This window comes from Myotis yumanensis, unplaced genomic scaffold, assembly GCF_028538775.1.
Source record: "Myotis yumanensis isolate MYYU_CA2020_CCGP unplaced genomic scaffold, mMyoYum1.0.hap1 SCAF_19, whole genome shotgun sequence".
NCBI lineage: Eukaryota > Metazoa > Chordata > Mammalia > Chiroptera > Vespertilionidae > Myotis > Myotis yumanensis.
The window spans coordinates 27,100,008-27,122,978 of record NW_027223770.1 but is presented as its reverse complement, the minus strand read 5'-3'; the positions used below and the strand labels follow the sequence as shown (position 1 = coordinate 27,122,978).

At 57.7% G+C, this 22,971-nt stretch overlaps 2 protein-coding genes and 1 pseudogene across 2 annotated transcripts; 2 read left to right on the top strand and 1 right to left on the bottom strand.

Moving 5' to 3' along the window:
* Nucleotides 1-3,153: 3,153 nt before the first annotated feature.
* On the bottom strand, nt 3,154-5,198 carry LOC138998147 (proteasome assembly chaperone 2 pseudogene; annotated as a pseudogene).
* A 6,943-nt stretch (nt 5,199-12,141) lies between these two features.
* On the top strand, nt 12,142-15,930 carry LOC138997550 (glutathione S-transferase theta-2B-like). Its single transcript, XM_070399171.1, has 5 exons — nt 12,142-12,304; nt 13,078-13,165; nt 14,014-14,164; nt 14,260-14,433; nt 14,990-15,930. Exons 1-5 carry the CDS (start codon nt 12,193-12,195, stop codon nt 15,197-15,199), a joined length of 735 nt encoding a protein of 244 aa, XP_070255272.1. The 5' UTR covers nt 12,142-12,192; the 3' UTR covers nt 15,200-15,930.
* Nucleotides 15,931-17,349: 1,419 nt separating this feature from the next.
* LOC138997786 (glutathione S-transferase theta-4-like) lies at nt 17,350-22,364 on the top strand. The gene is made up of 5 exons (XM_070399646.1): nt 17,350-17,573; nt 18,498-18,585; nt 19,390-19,540; nt 20,394-20,570; nt 22,167-22,364. Exons 1-5 carry the CDS (start codon nt 17,462-17,464, stop codon nt 22,362-22,364), a joined length of 726 nt encoding a protein of 241 aa, XP_070255747.1. The 5' UTR covers nt 17,350-17,461.
* Nucleotides 22,365-22,971: the final 607 nt, after the last annotated feature.

Below are 22,971 nucleotides of genomic sequence, written 5' to 3'. Positions count from 1 at the left end.
AAAGCGAAGGCCCGCAGGGCCTGGGGAACTGAGGGATGAAGAGAGCACGTCGCACATTGAAGACCATACTATAGTGACGCCCCTCTCCCCAGGCTCCTTACGACTCGATCCATCTCTCAGCTGTTCCATCTGGTACGCGGATGCAATTTACAGGAGAACCAGGAGGGCCGAGATGAGCCAAAACATTTTCCTGAAGAAGACATGGCGGGGTGGGGGAGAAGACTTGCTTTTCCGATGTCAGATTTGTTATCAAGCTCACAATAAAGGCCAAGTGAGCTCAGGACAGGGGCAGACAAAGGCCAATGGGAAGACAGGAAACCCCAGAAGCAGACCCCCCCCATACACACACACAGGCCGTGAGACGCGAGAGGGGCCGCACCAAAGTCCGTGTGAAGACAGCCCTGCCGGTGGGGGTGCTGGGCAGCAGGCCACCCCGTGGGGGACAAGCAAACTGGATTCTTATTTCCATCCTCACGGAAACCCGTTCTTCGGGAATTAAAGCACATATTGGTAAAGGGCTCACAGCCAGAACATATTGGCAAAAGCCTCCTGCGTGTGGTAATAAGCAGCCTCGTGAGAAATTCGCAAAGCACTTTGGAAGCCACTTCACACAGGGAATATCCAAATGGAAAAGGCGGCCACCCCAGTAGGAATCAGGGAAATGCAATTAAAGCCCCACACAACGGTGCTGCCGCCCGCCATCCAGCGGCTCTAATTGACGTGTCCACGGAACCGCTCCTCCGCACACGCCCTAAACGAGTTCGTATCGAAGCCACCGCATGTCCATCAGTAGAACGGATCAATCAATTGCGGTTCATTCGTGTCATGGATATTGCACAGCCGTGACACGAACAAGCTATGCGTACACGCGTCGCCACGGTGAGCCCCACAAGCCTACGATGTGGAGCGAAAGATGCAACATCCGGGAGCCAGCAGGCACAGCACAGGACGTCCAGAGCAACGCAGAGCAGCCCGGACAAGGCACCCCCAAGCCAGGCTCCCCCGAACCGATCCGCAGGCACCGGCAGCTCCCGTGAGCCGGCGGGACCAGGACAGGGGCCCGGGGACCAGCCTCCCCCCTGGTTGTCCCAAGGGCAGAGAAACCGACCCCGAGGTGGCAGGAGCGAAGCAGAAGGGGAGCAGTGAGCTGCGCAGAGGGGGCCGGGCGACCTTGGCACCGGTTCAGGGTGGTCCTCGGGCCACGGGCAGGAAACACCGGCGCCCTCCCAACGACGGAGACTAATCGGGTCCAGCTCGCGGCTGCCGGGCCCCGCTGCTGGGAGCACAGGCGGACAGCACAGACCGACGGTCCTCCGGGACTCACGTCCATCAGGGAGCTCTCCCGCTGGCATCTCGTAGCCGAGCCTGTTCCAGAACCAACAGCATGTGAAGGGCTGGTGGTCACCAAAGGGACACACCCACCCAGGCACCAGGGGAGGGAGCCCCGCATCTTCTCTCCCGGCAACAATGCCGCCTCCCGCGCCTGGACACAGCGAGGAATCCGGGGTAGTTAACAGTAACAACCGACGGAAGTGGTTTTCCTTAAGGCAGGACAGCGGTCCCGCTGCCGGGAGGGAGGCTGCGGCTGGGGCGGCCCGGGATCGTGGGGAGCGGCAGGGTAGGGTGTTTTTCCCTCTGTTCTCACAAGTAGCTGAGTTTTGTCTGTTAAACCCTGTGCACGTTTCTGTGCTGTCCTTCACAATACCAGGGGTGACGTGCACCTACGGACAAAGGGGAGCCCACCGCTAGCATACTGCACAGAGGCGCAGCGCGACCCCCAGGCCTCAAACACACCGCCCCCCTCCAGCCAACGGCCAGAGCTGCCCTCGCGCGGCCGCCCTCTCCCCGGTGCCAGCCCCCGCCTCTCCCGCCTCTGATGCTCCTGCTCGGGCTGGGACAGTAAGAAGCTAGGAAAACCCCTGGGCAAGTGGAATGGGGGAACTGAGGCAAGAAAATCCAACAAGGCCCAACAGTCTGGGCACTTGCAGCCAGCTTGTGAGGTGCAAGACCTCATCTCCCCCAACCAAGGACGCTTGAGAGCAAGTGGTTTCTACCCTCCTCCCTGACCGACCCGCCCCGGCCTGGGAGCACAGAGAACAAAGACCCCATCGGTGCCATTGGTGCCAGCGAAACCCAAGGACAGATGAAATTGGGGAACAACAAAAAAACCATTAAAGCCAGACAGACCTAAGATAAACGTAAAACAGAGCGAAGGAGGGCCACCCTCCCCGCGGCACTCCTTCTGATGCAGTGTCATATCGAGGGTGCGCCTGAGGCCCGGCGGCCGGCGGGCTCCGTGGCTGAGCCCCGGCCCGCGCACCACGAGGCTGCCAGTTCCACTCCCAGCAGGGCACGTGCCCGGCTGTGGCTCAGCCACGCCGCTTTCCGGGCATGAGCTTATTTCTAAGGGCAGGAGCTTATAGCGCTTTAAAATGTAATCATTGCCCTGAAGAAAATACAGATCAGCTGGAGGAAGAATTCAAAGTACTTCCAAAGAAATGTGAAGAAATGATGCCTAGAGCAGAGTGGTGGAAACCAGATGGAATAAGAGTCAGAAGACACATGGAAATAAATAGGGCAAAACACCTTGAAGAAGAACAGCGTCTAGACAGGATTGGAGAATGTTCAAGACCCGACATAGCATACAGATTAGAACAAATCAGGCAATTTCACCAGTCCTAGGGAGCAGCTAACAGAAATCAGCACCAAACTTCCCCTCCTTTCAGAAACAGCAAGACAGTTGACTAAGCACTCCTAATAAGAGGCCCTTCCTGGAGACACCTTGTGTTAGAAATCCCAATAATAGGTTTGTATGCGCTCTGACCGGTTTGGCTCAGTGGATAGAGCATCGGCCTGCAGACTGAAGGGTCCCGGGTTCAATTCCCGTCAAGGGCATGTACCTTGGTTGCAGGCACATCCCCAGTAGGAGTTGTGCAGGAGGCAGCTGATCTATGTTTCTAACTCTCTACCCTCCTCCCTTCCTCTCTGTAAAAAAATCAATAAAATATATTTTTTAAAAAAAGTTTTGTACGCAATAGGAAACTCGCTGATTTCTACTTTAAGAACCTTCTTTACGAATTCAATAAACTTATACTACCACACACACACAAAAAAAGATTTTCTAATACATGAGATAATACAACTTGTATACAGCTAACAGTTGTGTTGATCATAAGTGTCTTGGGACATAAGGTATAAAAATGCAAACAGATCAGAAAAAGCCGGGGGAAGACCACTGCCCAAGGGTCATCTCCAAGAACTTGGCGTTTTCCACAGCAAGGCTGACGCCGTGGGGTCGTCACTATGTGGTGTGATTATCGGAAGCCGTTCATTAAGATATCCCACAAGACCTAATGCACCTGGGATCTTGTCTCCTTCCTTCATCATAGAGTGTTTTTGTGATACCTCCTCCAGGTACACGGATGCAAGATTCAGAATCACTTATTTCAGGAATGCATGGGCTTTTTTCCCGTTTCTTCCCAGTTAAGGTTTTTTCTTTTATTTTGAATACTTCTTTGCAGGGAAGGTGTAAGTAGGTACCTAAAGGGAGTCCTGCGAGGCCGTAGCTCATTACGGTGATCTGAATGACGGCTTGAAAGAACAATAACGTTGGCACAGTTACTACTTTTCACCACGAAAGCAGTTTTTCACAGAATGGCTCTGATTTACACTTAATAAAAATGGGTCTTAACTGAAGAACCACTAGCTTCTTTGAAGGCAATGAATATACTTCAGCATTTATACTGAGTTCTGTTGAATTTTCTTCATTTCCAACCATCGGCACAAGACAATCGGTATAGAAGTAACCAGTTTTACACATATTCCATGTAGAAATAATCAGATCTATCGCAAGCTGGCCAACATCTCCAACGGATACTGCCGGCATCAGGAGCGTGAAACCCGCGACCCGCCCCGCCTTTAAAACCCTCGACACGATGGTCCCAGCGACCGCCCTCCCTCCCAGGAGCACACCTTTCCCCCTCGGCGGCCCCCACAGGCCAGCGTCTCCTGAAGTCTAGGGGTCCCCATGAGGCTTGCAACCTGGGGAGCCGTGGGCAGCGGCAGCTCCTTCTGAGCTCACCCCAGGCTCAATGCCCCCCCATGACCCTGTCCCCCAGACCCCCTTTCTCTGACTTCCCAGTGAGCCAGGGCAGCCCTGCCTAGGCTCTCCTGTGGCTTCCTTCCTCTTTTTTAACAGTTTGCTGATTTTTAGAGAGAGAAACATGGATGGAAGCACGCATCACCACCAATCGGCTCCTCCTGCACGCCCCCCCACCGGGGAAGCCCGGTCATGTGCCCTGACCGGGAATTGAACCTGTGACCTCTCTGTGCACGGGACGCCGCCCAACCCACTGAGCCACACTGGCCAGGGTTCCTGTTGCTTCTTACACGCTGAGCCCTTCCTTGCTTCACTGGCCCCAGCTGCGATCAATGTTCCTTCACAGTCGCCTGGACTTGTGTTGTGAAATCTTTTTGGCACAAAGTCAAGAACCCACAGGCTCCTGGCCGCCCTTGGCACACCCCCCAAGGCCAGGTCCCCTTTCCGGTAACACCTGGGGGGCAGACCGGGCTGCCCCAGGCCGTCGGAGCCTGCGGGCCCCTAACAGCAACACCTCAGTTTTTCAGGCTTCCCCAAAGGGTCAGGCCCTCGGACACCCGCCAGCTGAGCCCGCTGGCCCCAGTGGGGTGGGGGTGGGGGTGGAGGGGATGAGGGAGGTGCCTTGAGGGGTGAGCGGGGCTGCTCTGCCGGAGGCAGGGTCAGCTTTGAGTAAAGGCCAGGGTGACCTCCCCACGCAGGCCAGGCCAGGCCCGGTCTGAACCTACTCCCCCCTCGGCCGAAAGGATTATGTGGGCGCCCTGCGTGCGAGCCCTCTCCCAGGTTCTCAAGCAACCTCCCCGACAGGACCCCGCGTTAACCTCACAACAACCCTGGGAGGCAGCTGTTGGCAGCCCTGCTCTCAGGGGAAAGCCGAGGCCGGAGGGGAAAGGAGGCAGCTTCCCCCCAGTCACACTGCAAGTTAACACGGCCCCAGCCTCAGGGGGCCCAGCCTCAGGGGCCCAGCCTGGGGGGGTGCCCAGCCTGGGGGGTGCCCAGCCTCGGGGGCCCAGCCTGGGGGGGGTGCGGCTGCAGGAAGAGAGCCCTCACCACTGCCCTCCTCCCCTCCAACAATGACATGGACGAGTTTCCAGAAGCCCATTGCGGGCCAGGCTGGTACGGGCGCCGGCACGGGGGCTGATAGGCCCGTGCAGCCTGATCAGCTTGCCCGGCTCCCAGCCCTGGGCCCTTTAGGACCCGCACCTGTGGCTCAGAGGTCAGCTCGCCCGGCTGTGCGCGCAGGAGAGGGCGGTGGGGGGCTCAGCAGGGAGAACTCCGCTCCGGCCCAGAGGAGTGGAGTTTGGGGTGGGCGCAAACCTCAGGGACCTCCTGCTCTGTAGGGGTGAGGGGCGGGGGTGGAGGGGGTGAAGGCAGGTGGGCTGGGGAGCTTGGGGGCCAACACAAAATTAAGAGGCCAGCGGTCCCCCGTCTGGTACGAAGGCTACCTTCCCTTGAGCTCTCTCTCCAGGGGCAGCCTCGACGCCTGTCCCTCAGCTCATCAGAGGTGGGTGAACGCCAAGGTGAATGGCACGTAGGCGGCGGCTGGGTCCTGGGAGGGGCCCCAGCAAGGCCTTTGGCTGTCAGGTGCGTTTGAACAACTCGCATAAGGTATTAAACTGGATGAGGCCCCGCTGTCGATTGCCAGTTCCCTCTGCTGACCTCTGAGCCACAGGTGCACGTCCTAAAGGGCCCGGGGGTGGGAGCCGGGAGAGCTGGTCAGGCTACACGGGCCTATCAGCCTCCGTGCCGGCGCCCGGGGGAGTGGCTGTGGGCATTTGGGATGTGGCTAAGAGGGAAGGTAAAATTGGGGGACCGGTCATATACGAGTCGAGCGGATATATTCATGTTCTTTGAAATCACTCCTGGGTCTACTGAGTTAGAGCTATGAGGGTGCATACATGGCTCCTGGGGACACGCCGACCGCCAAAAGGTGGCAGAATTACCTGTTCTTTCTGTAGGAAACGTTACAAAATCATGGTCACATGAAGAGGTAGCCAAAGAGTCTGCAGTCCAGAGATAAGGGGAGAGGTAATTTTTAAAGGTGAGGTTGTGCCCAGCAGTTAAGTAAAACTTTTTAAAAAAAGAAAAATGTCAGGATATTGTTTTTGAGTTTGTGATCATTTGTGTATTTTTGGGGGGAGGGGTAAAATTCCTTATTTCTGTTCTGAATCCAAACAATCTCTTTTTTTTTTTTTTTTTAAAAAAAAAGGACTTATTTTGTGTGTTGACAGTGACCTGGTCTTCCGTTCAGCTGCCTTTTGCAACCAACTCTCACTCAAGACTCAGTGCCCGCCCCCTTATGGGTCAGACTGTTTTTGTTTTTTTAGAGAGAGTAGGAAGGGGTGGGGGGGGGGAGAGAGAGAGAGAGAGACATCGATGTGAAAGAGACACATCGATTGGTTGCCTTCTGCACACGCCCTAACCTGAACCGGGGATCTAACCTTCAACCGAGGTACGTGCCCTTGACCTGGAATCGAACCTGCAACCTTTTGGTGCCCAGGCCGGTGCTCCAACCACTGAGCCCTCCGGCCGGAGGCTTGGGTCGGACTCTCGTTGTCGTCTGTGAATGGGGTCCTGCTCTTCCCCACGCTCTGCCCTCAGGCCATGCATGCTGCTGCTCTCTGGACCTGAACACCCGCCCCCTTCATGCTTATAAACTGTGTAACATAACCCAGCAGCTTCCTGACCCTAAGCTCACTGACTCCTGTTCTCATACACAGACCACCGGGAAGGACGCGGAGGCCAAGGCACGTGCTGAGGCCGACACAGGTGAGGGCATGAAGGTGATAGGGTAGCACAGGGGTGAATTCAAGGCACCTGGGGAGGCCCAGTGCGCTGCAGGGCTAGGTCCCAAGGCCATCCCAGTTGGTGACAGAATAACTGTCCCTCACAGACGCCCAGCCAGGGCGCCTCCCCCCATCTGCAACTGCCTCCCTCTGGAGCCAGAAATGCCTTTAAAAATTTTCTATTTTATTTTTTTCAATTACAGTTGACATACATTATTATATTAGTTTCAGGTGTACAGCCCAGTGTTTTTTTTTAAATTTTATTTTGTTTAATCCTCACCCGATGATATTTTTCCATTGATTTTTTAAAAATATATGTTTATTGATTTCAGAGAGGAAGGAAGAGGGAGAGAGAGATAGAAACACCAATGATGAGAATCATTGATCGGCTGCCTCCTGCACGCCCCCCCCACTGGGGATCGAGCCCACAACCTGGGCATGTGCCCTTGACCGGAATCAAACCTGGGGCCTTTCAGTTCAAAGGCCGATTCTAGCCACTGAACCAAACTGGCTAGGGCTCCATTGGTTTTTTTAGGGAGAGTGGGAGAGAGAGGGAGAGACAGAGAGAAACATCGATGAGAGAGAAACACGCCTCCTGCTAGTACCCAGACCAGGGCCCCGGGCCGGGGAAGAGACTGCAACCGAGGTACCTGCCCTTGACCAGAATCGAACCCAGGACCCTTAGGTCCGCAGGCCGACGCTCTGTCCACTGAGCCACGCCGGCTGGGGCGTGCCTGGATTTTTATACGGTTTCATTCACAGGTTCTCTTGGTTCTACTTCAGCAGGAACGCCGCAATGACTTGCCCGAGATCACTCAGCTAGTGAGTGGGAGGTCCAGGTGTCAGACCCAGGGCTGGGGCTCAGAGGAGGGCCAGGGAGAAGGGACGGCAAGCCGTCTGGTTGCCAGTGAAGTTGCCCTGGCCCTCTTGGCAGATGGGGCGGCTGGGGTGTGGCCTGCACAGCGTGGCTCCAGCCCCTTCTTTGCCCCGGTGATGCCCCAGGCCGCGGGGACCGGGCTTTCTGGTCACACATCCTTGCATTCAAGGGCCCCATACCCTTTATTTTTTTTAAAATTTTTTTAAAGGGAGAGAGAGGTAGAAACATCAATGATTAGAATCATGGATCGGCTGCCTCCTGCACAGCCCACACTGGGGATGGAGCCCACAACCCGGGCCTGTGCCCTGCCGGGAAATCGAACCCTGGCCTCCTGGTTCCTAGGTTGACGCTCAGCCCCTGAGCCCCGCCGGCCGGGCCCCACACCCTTTAAATGCACCGTGGGCCTCACGGGGTCCCTGTAACAGCCTCCGAAGGGGGCAGAGCAGCGATTATTTTACAGACGACAAAACAGCCTCGGGAAACGTGGGGAGCTCCGGGACCTCCCCGTCAGCCATGTTCCCGCAAGGCACACGGCCATTCGCCTACGTCACAGGGAGACGACCACCGAGACCCCAGGCGCCCTGGGGCAAAGGGTGAGCAAAGCAGGAGCACCAGGGGGTGGGTGGTGGGCAAGCCCTACGAAGGGGTCCCCTGTGAAGTCTCCCCACTGACTGGGATTGCCGAGAGGAGCCTCCTCCGCACCCACCCAGGCAGCCTGACATGGGACAGCTCTTAAAACCAGTGACCGCTTCTCTGCAGGCTGCCCCCTGCCCCAGACCCAGGTGTCCCTCCCTCACCTCCCACTGGCACTCCCTCCTGGCACTGCCCCCTCCATCTGAGCCTCTCTCCCCTCCTTCCCCCGGAGGTGAAGGCAAGTCTCAGAGTGAAGAGGGAGCGGGAGGCCCCAGCAAGGGCGTGGGCAGACCCACCCCCAGGCCCCGGGAAGGCCACCTCTCAGGCTCCTTCCTGCTCCCGGCTGGGCTCTGGATTCAGGTCAAAGAGCCTTTGCTGCTTCTCCTATATGCCCTCCTTCCTCTCCCTCCCGCCCTGTTCGCCTTCCCTACCCGATCTCGTACATAAAAACATCCAGTTTCCCAAACGGGGAGGGGATAGCACGGTCTGCTCAGTGACCTGGTTTATGGGCCATCGGCGCAGCTGTGGGGAGGCCTCCTCGCGCTCTCTCTCCCATCTCCACCCTCCTTTCCTGCCTTCCTGGCCGCCCTCCCCTTCTTGCCCTCGGGTTCTCTGCAGAGTTGCTGCCACTCGACACGCCCAGTGGGCACAGCCGGAGTCTCGGACCCTTGCCTCCTGCCCAGGGTCGGAAACCATGGGAGACCCCCCCCCCGCCCCCCGCAGACTTTTCCCCTTTTCGCCTCCGAGGCCCCAGCGCTGTCTACGCTCCCCACCCCCTTCCTTCAGCCTCGGACACCGCCTGGCATAGAGCCACCCAGCACCCTCAGGGGTCCTGGGCGCAGTGGCCACTGCGGTCACCCGGGCGAGTTTAACGGAGCGTAACGGACCAGCGCGAGCCCAGGCGCCCGTTGCCCGGAGCTGCCTGTTGCCAGGGCAACCTGTCAACTAACCTCCACCTCCCTCCCGCCAGCTCCGCGCACGTGACCCGGGCGGGCGGAGGCGGGTGATTCTGTCCCTCCCCCCAGCATGCTCCGCGCGGGGTGGGGCCAGGGGCGGGGCGGGGCTGGGACCAGCGTGGTCAGCGACCCCAGCAGCCTGGGGCCACGGGTCCTGGCAGTGCCTGCTGTGAGGGCAAAGGGAGGGCGACGAAAATGCTGAGCCAGGGGCCTGCCAGGAGGCAGCCATCCCCGAGGAGGATTATCTGGCTCAATGGTTATTGTTTGCAGTGACCTCTGTGTGAGCGCGGTGGTTTTAACCTGTTCTGTGCAAAATAACGTACGGCCCGGCCAGTGTGGCCAGGTGGGTGAGTTAGGGAGCGGCTCTAGAGCTAAGCCTCGGACTGACCTGTGGGCAGAGCCACATGCAAGTCCCAGCGTGGAGGGCAGAGCCCTGCCAGCACTCTTAAGCCTCACCTTATGTCCTCCCTGGTTCCTACGTGGCGAATGGGCTGTGGGAGGTGCAGCAAGTGCTGCCAGAACACGGCTAAGCATGGGGACCCCTCCCCTGGCTTTGCTTTGTGTGCTCTGACTCTAAAATAAAGCTTCGCTTTCAGGCTGGGTCTGTTTCCTCATCCAGGCAGTGATCCACCTGGCCCCAGCTGTATTCTCTTGTCTGTCTTCTTTAATCCTTCACCCCTCCTCAGGGTCACCCCTGGCCGTGCTGGATGCCGTTCAGGTGAGCATCTGCGGCCGTGAACCAGGGGGTCATGGTTGGATTCCTCCCGGTGGAGGCAGTGCCCGGTTGCGGGTGGCAGGCTCGATTCCCCAGTAGGGGGCGTGCAGGAGGCAGCTCTCCCATACATGTTTCTCGCTCTTCTTGTCTCTCCCTCTCTCTCTAGAACAGTGATTCTCAACCTGTGGGTCGCGACCCTTTGGGGGTCGAACGACCCTTTCACAAGGGTCGCCTAAGACCATCGGAAAACACATATATAATTACATATTGTTTTTGTGATTAATCACTATGCTTTTTAAAAAATATATATTTATTGATTTCAGAGAGGAAGGGAGAAGGAGAGAAATAGAAACATCAATGATGAGAGAGAATCATTGATTGGCTGCCTCCTGCACGCCCCCCACTGGGGAACGAGCCCGCAACCCAGGCATGTACCCTTGGCTGGAATCGAACCTGGGACCCTTCAGTCCGCAGGCTGACGCTCTACCCACTGAGCCAAGCCGGCTAGGGCAATCACTATGCTTTAATTATGTTCAATTTGTAACAATGAAATTGGGGGTCACCACAACATGAGGAACTGTATTAAAGGGTCTCGGCATTAGGAAGGTTGAGAACCACTGGTCTAAAACATCTTAAAAAAAAAAAAAAGACAGATTCTTGAGAATGATCACTTGGTCAGGCTGAAATGAAACCTCCAGGCACTTTGGCCTCTGCCTGCAGCGGCGGCGCCACCCTGCAGAACCTGGTGCTTGCACTTGTGAATGGGTTTATGATGGAAGGAGGTTAGAACACGCCACCCCCATATCGACTGTTTTGGGTTAAAGACCGTAGAAAACAGCAAATGTGCCCTAGCCGGTTTGGCTCAGTGGATAGAGGTCCCGGGTTCGATTCCGGTCAAGGGCACAGGCCGGGGTTGCGGGCTCGATGGATGATGGTGCAGGAGGAGGCAGCTGGTCGATGATTCTCTCTCATCATTGATGTTTCTCTCTCTCTCTCCCTCTCCTTTCCTCTCTGAAATCAATAAAAATATATTACAAGTACTAACTGGTTTGGCTCAGAGGTTAGAGCGTCAGCCTGCGGACAGTAAGGTCCCAGGCTCGATTCCGGTCAAGGGCATGTACCTTGTTGCAGGCACATCCCCAGTGGGAGACGTGCAGGAGGCAGCTGATGGATGTTTCTCTCTCATCGATGTTTCTAACTCTCTATCCCTCTCCCTTCCTCTCTGTAAAAAAAGTCAATAAAATATATTTTTAAAATATATTACAAAAATAAAAAGAAGCAGCTCAGTGCTAAGTGGATTGGGCCAAAAGAGGGGCTTCCGGGAGACCTCCTCGTCTTGTTTGGGGGAGAGGTGTAGCTGACTCCCAGGGGGAACTGGACTCAGACCCGGTTCTCTCCTCCACTCCTCTCTGAATCAGCTCCTTTCTCTCTGGGGACAGCCGGCCTGGTGAGCTCAGGACAGTCATCCGCGGTGGCCCCCTTCACTACGCCCACTTTTTACCCCCCCCCCCCCCCAAAGGACCGTCTCCCCTGAATGCCAAGTTCAGAAATCCCAGAAAAGCATCCTGATTTGCCCGCTTGAGCCACCGGCCAGAGGGATGGACTCCTCTGAAGGACTCAGGGTGGGTGCCCAGCCCGCCCGGCCCGGCCCGCACCGTCCCCCGTGGCCCCTGGGAAGACGGCAGGAGGGAGGGAGCGGGTCGATGGAGGGAGGGGTCAATGGGGAAAGGGAGAAGAAGCGGGGAAGACGGGTCAGCTCGCCTTCGCGGAGGATCCCCGGCGCCCTCTCCTACCGCCCCCGCCTCTCCCTCCCCACTGTGCGCGCCCCCTCGGGCCGTGCGCGCGGATCTGGTGAGAGATGCAGGCGCACGAGCTGCGGCCTAACCCGACCCGCAGCATTCGCAGCTGGATGTGGCCTGGGACCGGGGTCGAAGTCTGAGCAAAGCAAAAAAAAAAAAAAAGTTCCTATAGAACTTAACCGGACAGGGGCGGGGCGGGGCGGGGCGGGGCGGGAGCAGGATGGAGTTGGGCATTGGACCGGGTGGGGCGGAGCTCGGGCTCCTATTTCTTCGGAGTGGCCTGGCTCGGGCCACCATTGCCGACCGTCCAGGGCTGCCTCCCCTGCCGCCATGGGCCTGGAGCTCTACCTGGACCTGCTGTCCCAGCCCTGCCGCGCCGTCTACATCTTCGCCAAGAAGAACGGCATCCCCTTCGAGCTGCGCACCGTGGAGCTGCTCAAAGGTGGGCCCAGGCTGCTTCCCGGGTGTCCACGGCCCCGTGCACCCACTGGCTCCTCGCCCCGCGACTCCCTGCGGCCCCCGCAGTCCACAGAGCTCCCTCACGGCCAGTGTCGTCTCCTCTGTGCTGTGTGGCCGAGGGCAGGTCACAGGCCTTCTCGGAAAGGCTGTGATATTCGGCTCCGATGGGGGGAAAGCTGGATCTTCAGTCACCGCCCTAAACAGCACGCCTTTCAGTTCACAAAGCCCTTAGACGTTGGGGGGACTGTCCCATGTGGGGGGAAGTAACGGGTGGGAAGAGCTGAGGCACCCCTCCCCTTGCTCACCCCAGTCCTGTCTAAGTAACTTCTCCTCACCCACCCGCAGCACCTGGCTGCATCCAGCACAGCCCCCCCTGCCACTCCGAAGGTGGCAGGGCAGGGGTCCCAGCAACACCCCCCCCCAGCCCTCGCCCCCCCCCAGCCCCTGCAACACCCCCTGCTGTTCCCAGCCTGGCAGGGGGCTCTGGTTGGAGGAGTGTGAGGAGGCTTTTTCTATTTTAAGAAATATGTTATTGATTTTATAGGGAGGGAGAGGGAGAGAGAAACATCAATGATGAGAGAGAATCATGGATCAGCTGCCTCCTGCAGGCCCCACACTGAAGATCGAGCCTGCAACTCGCCTGTGCCCTGCCCGGGAATGGAACTGATGACCTCCTGGTTCCTGGGTCGGTGCTCAACCACGGAGCCCCGCCGGCCGGCCGGGCGGTGCAGGCCTTTCCGACCTCTTTCTCCGCAGGGCAGCACGTCAGCAAGGGGTTCTTACCAGCCGACAGCCCGAAGGTGGTGCCCGTCCTCAAGGACGGCGACTTGGTCTTACACCAAAGGTACTCTCCTTCCACCCGCCTCCGGAGCCCCCAGCCCGCTGGCCCCCGGCTCTCCCCCTGCAGGCCCTCCAGACCCCACACTGCACCGAGGGCCAGGGTGAAGGGTGCCATGAGAGCAGATGGCTGGGGTGACCGGGGCTCCCAGGGTGACACAGCGCATCCCTGCACCTCTCTTTCTTCCTCTTTTTAAAAAAATATATTTAGCCCTGGCCGGTGTGGCTCAGTGGATAGAGCGTCGGCCTGCGGACTCAAGGGTCCCGGGTTCAATTCCGGTCAAGGGCATGTGCCTGGGTTGAGGGCACATCCCCAGTAGGGGGTGTGCAGGAGGCAGCTGATCGATGTTTCTCTCTCATCGATGTTTCTAACTCTCTGTCCCTCTCCCTTCCTCTCTGTAAAAAATCAATAAAAAAAATTTAAAATATATATATTTATATTGATTTCAGAGAGGAAGGGAAAGAGAAACATCAATGATGAGAGAATCATTGATTGGCTGCCTCCTGCATGCCCCCTACTGGGGAGCAAGCCGGCAACCTGGGAATCGAACCCGGGACCCTTCAGTCTGCAGGCTGATGCTCTATCCACTGAGCCAAACCGGCCAGGGCTGAGATGAGGTTCTTGAAGTACAGAAGGTCTGGCTAAGAGTTAGTGCCCAAGACGAAGAAGAAAGGAGACTCAGGAGGGTGCAGTCAGGGGAGAGAGAGGAGGCAGTGCCCGGGGAGCAAGGGTGGGAGGGGAGGCCGTCCGTCAAATGCAGACAAGCCCCAGGGCCCCACGGGGGTGGGGGGCAGCTGGGGATGAAGGCCAGGAGCCAGGGTCTTCACAGCCACCGCCCCTGCGTCTGTCCCCAGCGTGGCTATCCTGATCTACCTGAGCTGTAAGTACCAGACGCCGGACCACTGGTACCCACCTGACCTGCAGGCCCGCGCGCGCATCCACGAGTACCTGGGCTGGCACGCGGACTTTATCCGGGGCACCTTTGGGGTGTGCCTGTGGACCAAGGTGAGGGGCGCTGTCCGGGGTGGGGGGCGATTGCCTGTCAGGGGCCTGGGAAGAAGCGGGGGCCACAGACTGAGCCTACACTTGGCCCGTGTCAGGTGCTGGCACCGCTCATTGGGGTCCAAGTGCCCGAGGAGAAGGTGAAGCGCAATAGGGCTGCCGTGGACCGGGCGCTGCAGCTCCTGGAGGACCAGTTCCTGGGGGACAAGGCCTTCCTCACCAGCCAGCGGGTGTCGCTGGCGGACCTCATGGCCCTGGAGGAGCTGATGCAGGTACAAGTTTGGCTGGCGAGCGGCATCGGCGGGCAGCGCCCTCTTACCGCAGCGCTGAGGCCTCAAGGGCGCCAGGGCTCCGCCCCGCAGCACAGAGCGCTTCTGGCTGAACTGGTGCTGGAGCCTCGACCTGCTGCTTCCGTCCTGGGCGGGGTTTCCTCCTGGTGCTTTTTTAAAAAAAATTAATTAATTAATTTATATTATTTTTAATATATTTTTTATTGATTTCAGAGAGGAAGGCAGAGGGAGAGAGAGATAGAAACATCCATGGAGAGAGAGATTCATTGATTGGCTGCTTCCTACATGCCCCATACTGGGGATCGAGCCCGCAACCCGGGCCTGTGCCCTTCACCGGGAATCGAACCCATGACCTCCTGGTGCATAGGTCCCCACGCAGCCACTGGGCCGTGCTGGAGCTCCCAGGCCCTGCAGCAGGCACTCTGCCCGGGCCTCGCTCACATGGAGGTTGGAAAAGGACCCTGACTGACGCCCGTGCCAGGCCTCCCGGCACTGGGGCCTCCGTATCTCACCCACGTTCCCATCCGTGTCCCCTCAGGTGGCGGCTCTCGGCGACGACGTGTTTGAGGGCCGGCCGCGACTGGCTGCGTGGCGTGGGCGGGTGGAGGCTGTCCTGGGGGCCAATCTGTGCCAGGAGACCCACGGCCCCATCTTGAACATCCTGGAACAGGCGGCCAACAAGCAGCTCCCGCCGATCCCCGCTGAAGCCCACCCGAGTATGCTGCTTCGCATTTCCAGGATCCCCTGAGGGCGGGGGTGCTGGCCGGCCGGCCGGCCGAAGACTAGCCACCTTCCCTCTGTGTCTGACTTGTCCCTTTCACCCTTTCCATCCTGTCTCCGCTCTTGTCTCTGACTCCGGGCGGAGCTCTGCACAGGCAGGCCTCCGACTGTCCTCAGCAGCGCCTCTCGGGGGCCGCAGACATAAACACTGCATGAAAACCCACCATGTGGCCCTGGCCGGTGTGGCTCGATGGATAGAGCGTCGGCCTGCGGACTGAAGGCTCCCAGGTTCAATTCCAGTCCAGGGCACAGGCCCGGGTCGCGGGCTCCATCCCCAGTGGGGGGCGGGCAGGAGGCAGCCGATCCATGATTCTCTCTCATCATTGATGTTTCCATCTCTCCCTCTCTTTTCCTCTCTGAAATCAATAAAAATATATTTTTAAAAAAGGAAATCCCCTCGCCCTGACCAGTTTGGCTCAGTGGATAGAGCGTCGGCCTGCGGACTCAAGGGTCCCAGGTTCGATTCCGGTCAAGGACATATACCTTGGTTGTGGGCACACACTGAATGGGGAGTGTGCAGGAGGCAGCTGATCGATGTTTCTCTCTCATCGATGTTTCTGACTATCCCTCTCCCTTCCTCTCTGTAAAAAATCAATAAAATATATATTTATAAAAAAATAAAAAAGGAAATCCCCTCTGTTGCTGTGTGGACCAGGGTGGGGGCAGAGCAGCGGGCCTGGAAGCTGTGAGGTTGGCCAGGCCATGAGAGACCATGGGAATAAGAGAGGCAGGATGCAGAGTGACAGCAAGGCCGCAGCTGGCGATACAGGGGTGGGTTGGATGAGGAAGAGGGAAGACTCCTAGGACCTGAGCCCGGGGAGTTGGGGGTGCCCCCCTGAGGTGGGAGCTCTGGAGGAGGGCAGTCGAGAGGGTGGTGCCTTTACCAGGTCAAGATGCTTACTCTAGCCGAACCGGTTTGGCTCAGTGGACAGAGCGTCGGCCTGCGGACTGAAGGGTCCCAGGTTCGATTCCGGTCGGGGGCATGTGCCTTGGTTGCGGGCACATCCCCAGTAGGGGGCGCGTAGGAGGCAGCTGATCGATCTCTCCCATCGATGTTTCTAGCTTTCTGTCCCTCTCCCTTCTTCTCTGTAGAAAATCAATAAAATATATATTTAAAAAAAAAAAAAAGATGCTTACTCTGGACAGAGGCGAGGCCTGGGCTGGGGGTGGGTGGGGCGAGTGTGTGTGTATGTGTGTGTGTGTGTGATAGTGGAGGGAGGACACAGCGGACCTAAAGCCCTGAACTTTGCGCCTGCAGCTCCTCCCAGCCTTCCTGCCTGTCACCACTACCTGAAGGATCGTGAAGCCACCAGGCTGTCCCAGGCGCAGCTCAGGGCAGCCAGCAGGGCAGGTGCAGGGCCCCATGCAGAGGGAAGGAGCAGGAGGGGGAGTGTCCACGGCTTGCCACGCCCCGTGGACGAGGAGGAGGGCCAGGCTGGGGACCCTGCTTTTGGAAAACCCAGGGCCAAGCCCCAACAGGGGTACAGCTGGACCTGCTGCCAAGCCCGAGATGCCAGGAGGGGTGGCAGCCTGGCAGGGCCCCTAGCCAGTCATGGAGGAAGTGGGCTTTAGGGAAGGGCACAGACCTCAGGCCCCACTTTTTTTTTTTAATCCTCACCTGAGGATATTTTTTCCATTGATTTTTAGAGAGTGGAAGAGAGGGAGAGAGAGAGAGAGAGAGAGGAACATCGATGGGAGAGACACACATGGATTGGTTGCCTCCCACATGTATCCTGACTGGGGCTGAGGATCCTCTTTCTCCCAATCTTTCTCTAGCCACAGTTCAGGTTAGACTGGTCAGTGCCTACTTCCAATCTCTGCTTCTGGAACCTTCCAGGATTGGATCTCACTGCCCATCCTCCTTCCAGACCCTGCAAAGCCCCTTTGGTCGCTTCCCTCAAGGAAGGCCTGGCCCTGGGAAGGAATTCCCTTTTTACACACTGGCCACAGGCGATCACATGTGCCCGAGGGAGGGGAAGAGCTGGGTCAGAGGACCCCTGCCGACTCCTCCCCAGCCTCCTCCTGTCTCCTCAGAATCCTTGCTGCTGTGAGAATTCCAGGTTGCACGGCCTCATGACAATCCCAAGTGAAACCGGAGTTCCAGAATGCGGGCTCCTGGCCTGGCTTGGAGAGGTCTGCTGGGCACAGGACCTGGGGCTCAGGCTGCACCTAGGCTCGGGGTCAGGGCCTGCTGGCTGTGGCTGGAGGAGGCCCGTTCCGCATCTCAGCCATGGGCCTGGAGCTCTACCTGGACCTGCTGTCTGCGTCCTGCCGCGCCGTCTACATCTTCGCCAGGAAGAACAGCATCCCCTTCGACTTCCAGTTTGTGGACCTGCTGAAAGGTTGGCACCCGTTGCTTCCCTGGGCGGGCCTGGTCCTGGGAGTAGGCAGAGCACAAGGTGGGGTGTTTCTGAAAAGCAGAGACAGAGACCAGGGAGACGGCCTCTCCCCAGAGCCCGCAGGGGAAGGACAGGTTTCCGAGGGAAGCGTAGGCTGTGCGTCTGTCCCCACTGATTCTGCCCCGCTATGATGAACGGGCTCTTGGAGGGTAAAGGGGGGAGAAATAGCTGCAGAGGGGGCCCCTGGATCCCACCCAGTGCCCTCACCTTCTCCTTGCGGGAGTCTCGACACTGGTTAGTGGCAGCACCCACCGGGACATTGGCAAAGGTACAGAGGTGTCTGGTCATCCCACATCTAAGAGTCCAGAGGCAGCTTTGGTCTACACCATCCTCTGCGTTCAAACCTGCTCAGACCCAGTGAAGTTCAGGGGACTGGTCTCCAGCACTCCCCTATCCCAAGCACAGAGGTGGCTTTAAAAGCTCAACTTGCAGGAGCCTCTCCCCAGGTGCTCCCGAAGTGAACGAGGTGGAGCTTGAAAATGTTTCTAGCCAGCGACAGCTGGTCAAGGAAGAGTTCCAGCTCCTGCCCCCACACTGGGTCGGTTGCATGTGAAAGGCTCTTTTGTTGAATTCCAGCTGTGCGCTGGGGCTGCCAGCTGCCAGCCGTGGCTTCAGGCCCCAGAGTTGGGAGTAGAACCAGCACCCTCCAGCTTCTGGGAGGGAAAGTGCTGTCCTGGCCAGGAGTCCTGATCCCGGTCCCTGTTCTGACCTGCCCTGACTTGCTCTCTGACCTGGGGTGAGCCATGATGTCCTCTGGGCCTCAGTTTCCCCTGTTGAGCAAATGGAGGGAAGGACATTTCTGCCTCTGAGATGCCTGGCTCTCTCTTCCCGGGGGTGTCAGCAGCCTGTCTTTCCTGCCCTTGGCAGGTTACCACCACAGCAAGGAGTACACTGAGATCAACCCCCTGAAGAAGCTGCCCAGCCTCAAGGATGGGAAATTCATCTTATCTGAAAGGTAACAGTCTGCCCGGGGCCCTGCCACCGCCTGTCTCTGCTCCTCCTGCAGCTGGTCTGCTGGTGCTGACGGACTTGTCTTACCGTGGACTGTCTCCCCCAGAAGCCACAGCAGACAGAACACTAGCCAAGGAGGAGCATGATGCCCCGTGCACCCATCACCCAGCTCCAGAAGTTGTCCACTCAGGGGCCCATTTGGTATCATCTGCACCCCACTCTGTTTCCCGGCCTCCTGGCCACCCCATCATCTCATCCATAAAGTTAGGAATGTACTTTCACTTTTTTATTTCCTTTTTAAAAAAATATATTTTATTGATTTTTTACAGAGAGGAAGGGAGAGAGATAGAGAGTTAGAAACATCGATCAGCTGCCTCCTGCACACTCCCTACTGGGGATGTGCCCGCAACCAAGGTACATGCCCTTGACCAGAATCGAACCTGGGACCCTTGAGTCCACAGCCGACGCTCTATCCACTGAGCCAAACCAGTTAGGGCTCATTTTTCTTTAACATATTTTTATTGGTTTCAGAGAGGAAAGGAGAGGGAGATAGAGATAGAGATATCAATGATGAGAGAGAATCGTGGATCGGCTGCCTCCTGCACGCCCCCTACTGGGAATGGAGCCCGCAACCCGGGCTGATGGCCTTCCCCGCAGCCTTTGGGCTCCTCCTTCCGCTGGAAGAATGTCAGTGCATAGAGCCCTCTGGGGCTGGAAGCTCCGCGTTGGGTGTAGGCCGCGCTGGGGTGGTGGCTGGTGCAGCCAAGCTGGGCCGGCCCGAGCAGTGCCCGCCCTGCCCTCCCTGCAGCGTGGCCGTCCTCCTCTACCTGTGCCGCAAGTACAGTGCCCCCTCGTACTGGTACCCGCCGGACCTGCACACGCGCGCCCGCGTGGACGAGTTCATGGCCTGGCAGCACACAGCCATCCAGCTGCCCATGAGCAAGATCCTCTGGATCAAGGTGCGTGGGCCACGCCTGGGGCTGACCGCTGGGGAGCTTACACACGTGTCCCTCTGTCCCCGAGCCTCATTCTCTCAGCTCCCTTCCCTCCCCACCCCTCACAGAGCAATGAGGAGCCTGGAGTGAGCCATTGGGGGCGAAAGAGCCTTGTAAAGGCCCGGAGAAGGGCACCCAGGAGGGACAGATGTCACTCAAACCAGGACAGGACTCAAGAAATTTCATTCTCACCTAGAATATATCAGAGTCGAAGGGCCTATAGACACCAGGGATCTAAAGACGACAAATAACAGTTTTTTTTTTTGTTTTTTTTTTAAAATATATTTTATTGATTTCTTACAGAGAGGAAGGGAGAGGGATAGAGAGTTAGAAACACCGATGAGAGAGAAACATCAATCAGCTGCCTCCTGCACATCTCCCACTGGGGATGTGTCCGCAACCCAGGTACATGCCCCCGACCGGAATCGAACCCGGGACCCCTCAGTCCGCAGGCCAACGCTCTATCCACTGAGCCAAACCGGTTTCGGCGACAAATAACAGTTATGTGCCGCTTAACAACGAATCTGTTCTGAGAAATTCATCACCAGGCGATTTTGTTGTGGAACGTGGTAGAATGTACTTCAACCGACCTAAATGGTGTCGCCTGCTGCACACTTAGGCCGCGTGGCTCAGCCTGCCGCAAACCTGGGTAGCATATGATTGTCTGAAACAGCACGAGCTGAGATCCAGGGCAGGGAAAACGGTGCAATGAGGAGAGGGGACAAACATAAGACAAGGCTCCCGAGGCCTGGGGGGTCAGGCGCGAGCCCTGGGGTGCAGCCGCCTCTTCCTCCCTCTCCCCCCCTCCCCCCGCCAGCTCCTGATCCCCATGATCACAGGCGAGGAGGTTCCAGCTGAGAAGACGGAGGAGGTGCTGGCGGAGGTGCAGCAAAACCTGAAGCTGTTTGAGGAGCGGTTCCTTCAGGACCGGATGTTCATCACCGGGGACAGCATCTCCCTGGCCGACCTGGTGGCCTTGGTGGAGATGATGCAGGTGAGGGCTTTGCTGGCGGGGAAACAGCCCAGGAAGAGGGGGGACTCCTCCGTGACCAGTGGGGCCATGACTTAGGGATAGACGGGTGAAGAGGGAGACCTGAGGCTGCGGAAGCCAAGCCTAGGTGGCGGGACTCAATCGGGGGCCACAGGACACACTGGAAGTTTTTAAAAAATATTTATCTTGATTGATTTCCGAAAGGAAGGGAGAGGGAGAGAGAGAGAGAGAAACATCAATGATGAGAATCATGGATCGGCTGCCTCCTGCACGCCTCCCACTGGGGATCGAGCCCGCAACCTGGGCATCTACCCTTGACCAGAGTCCAACCCGGGACCCTTCAGTCCACAGGCTGACGCTCTGTTCACCGAGCCACACCGGCCAGGGCCAACACAGGGAGTTTGAACCGTGGAGGAGGATTGCTAGCATCCACGCTGCATAGGATTCCTGGGTGTGTGTGTGTGTGTGTGTGTGTGTGTGTGTGTGTGTGGCGGGGGGCGGGGGGGGCCGGGACAGGCAGGAGAGCACAGCATGTCTTGGTCAGTCGGCCGGGACCCCAGACGCCTCTGCCTCTGGATAGACGCTCCAGGCAGTGTCCAGAAGCTTCCAAAGCGTCCTTCTGGCTCCGGCTTCTTCTCCGAGGCCCAGAGAGCTGCACAGAGCAGCTGCCCGGCCTCTGGGCCTCAGGGGCACCCGCTGCACATTTGGGGGCAAACCTGCGTGTGGGGTATCTATGCCGCTGCTTCGTGAGGGGAGGTAGCCGGTTCCAGCCTAGCTGGCGTGCAGGCCAGTTTATTTATTTTTTCCAAATATATTTTTATTAAATTCAGAGAGGAAGTGAGAGAGAGATAGAAACATCCATGATGAAAGAGAATCATGGCTCGGCTGCCTCCCTCACACCTCACACTGGGGATCGAGCCCACAGCCCGGGCCTGTGCCCAGACCGGGAATCGAATCGAGACCTCCTGGTTCCTAGGTCGCCGCTCAACCCCTGAGCCACGCAGGTCGGGCAGGATGGCCAGTTTAGACCCTGGCTGGTGTCTTTGCAACTGGCCACTTTGGTCCTTGGTCAGTGTGCAATGCAGACCGGCACAGGGAAGCCCATTCTAGGTTCTCTAGGTGGGAGAGCCCCTCGGTTTCCCCCACCCCTTCCCTCTCCCCCCCCCCCCCCCGCCCGCCCCCCTGCCCTCTGTGGGCCTCCCACACATCTGGGTGCGCGTTCCTCATGCTACCTGTTGGATCTCCCATTCCAGCCTTTTGCTTGACCACAGAGGGAGTTGGACACGGGGAGGGGTAATTCCTCCCCCCTCACCGGGGACGTGGGGTTTCTCGGGGAGAAGGTGGGACCCACGGGAGGCTTCCCACTGGGAAAAGTAGGAGCCACTTGGGCCAGGGCTCCCCCAGAGGGGGATTAGGGGCCTTGGAGCAGGACCAGTGATCAGAGCCTGGGGGACCCCGGACCTTCCATCCCCACCCCACATCCGTGACAGAGCCCGTGACCCCTGTCCAGGCCTCGGGCATCAGCAGACCGAGGCTGAAGGAGGGGAGCCACCGGGCGGGGCCCCAGGTGACCATGCCTTCCGCTCTGTCCCCCCACAGCCCATAGGGGGCAATCACAACGTCTTCCAGGCCAGCTCCAAGCTGGCCCAGTGGCGCATGCGCGTGGAGCTGAGCATCGGCCCCAGCCTCTTCTGGGAGGCCCACGACCGGCTGGTGAAGCTGGGCGAGTGGGACTGCTCCACGCTGGACCCGTTGGTCAAGGAGAGGATCGTCGACTTGCTGCAGAAGTTCAAGTAGAGCAGCCCTCGTGCAGCGCCCGGCTGCTCAGCCCCCTCAGCCTCCTTTCTGGGGACACACACCAAAAACCACTGTTTCTTGGTCCAATAAAGAACCGGAACCACCGCCACGGCTGCCGAGCCTGCGCCCTCGGGGTGGGCACAGGTCTGCTGTGGGAGTGGGTGGGAGTGGGTCCTCCCAGCTCCCAAAGGAATTTAAAAATTAAAGGTTAGCGGGGGTGCGGGGGAGGTCGGGTGGAAGAGGTCATCCAAAGAATTTGTATGCACCTATGCGTTTCCCATGACACAGACAATTGGGCGGTGAAGGTGTGGGGTGGGGACGGGCTAGAGGGGATCAATGGGGGAAAAAAGGGGGACATCTGAAATATTTTCAACAATAAAGGTTTAATTTTAAAAAATCTAAAAAAATAAAATTAAAGGTTAAGTATGGTTAAACTGCCAATAATAATAGTTGATGATTTCAATACTCCACTATCAATAATGCAAGGAAGTAGGAGACTTGAACACCATTAATCATATATATATGTATATGTGTGTGTGTGTGTATATATATGTAAATAATACTCATAGTATTACATAATACTATATGTAAATAACAGCAGAATAGC

Bases quoted from the DNA above. Each gene is read 5' to 3' on its own strand.
- LOC138997550 (XM_070399171.1), top strand. From the start codon at position 12,193: ATGGGCCTGGAGCTCTACCTGGACCTGCTGTCCCAGCCCTGCCGCGCC. The intron at 13,166-14,013 runs GTACTCTCCTTC...GTCTGTCCCCAG, and splicing joins GACTTGGTCTTACACCAAAG to CGTGGCTATCCTGATCTACC. The intron at 14,165-14,259 runs GTGAGGGGCGCT...GGCCCGTGTCAG, and splicing joins GGGTGTGCCTGTGGACCAAG to GTGCTGGCACCGCTCATTGG.
- LOC138997786 (XM_070399646.1), top strand. From the start codon at position 17,462: ATGGGCCTGGAGCTCTACCTGGACCTGCTGTCTGCGTCCTGCCGCGCC. The intron at 19,541-20,393 runs GTGCGTGGGCCA...TCCCCCCGCCAG, and splicing joins GCAAGATCCTCTGGATCAAG to CTCCTGATCCCCATGATCAC. The intron at 20,571-22,166 runs GTGAGGGCTTTG...GTCCCCCCACAG, and splicing joins CCTTGGTGGAGATGATGCAG to CCCATAGGGGGCAATCACAA.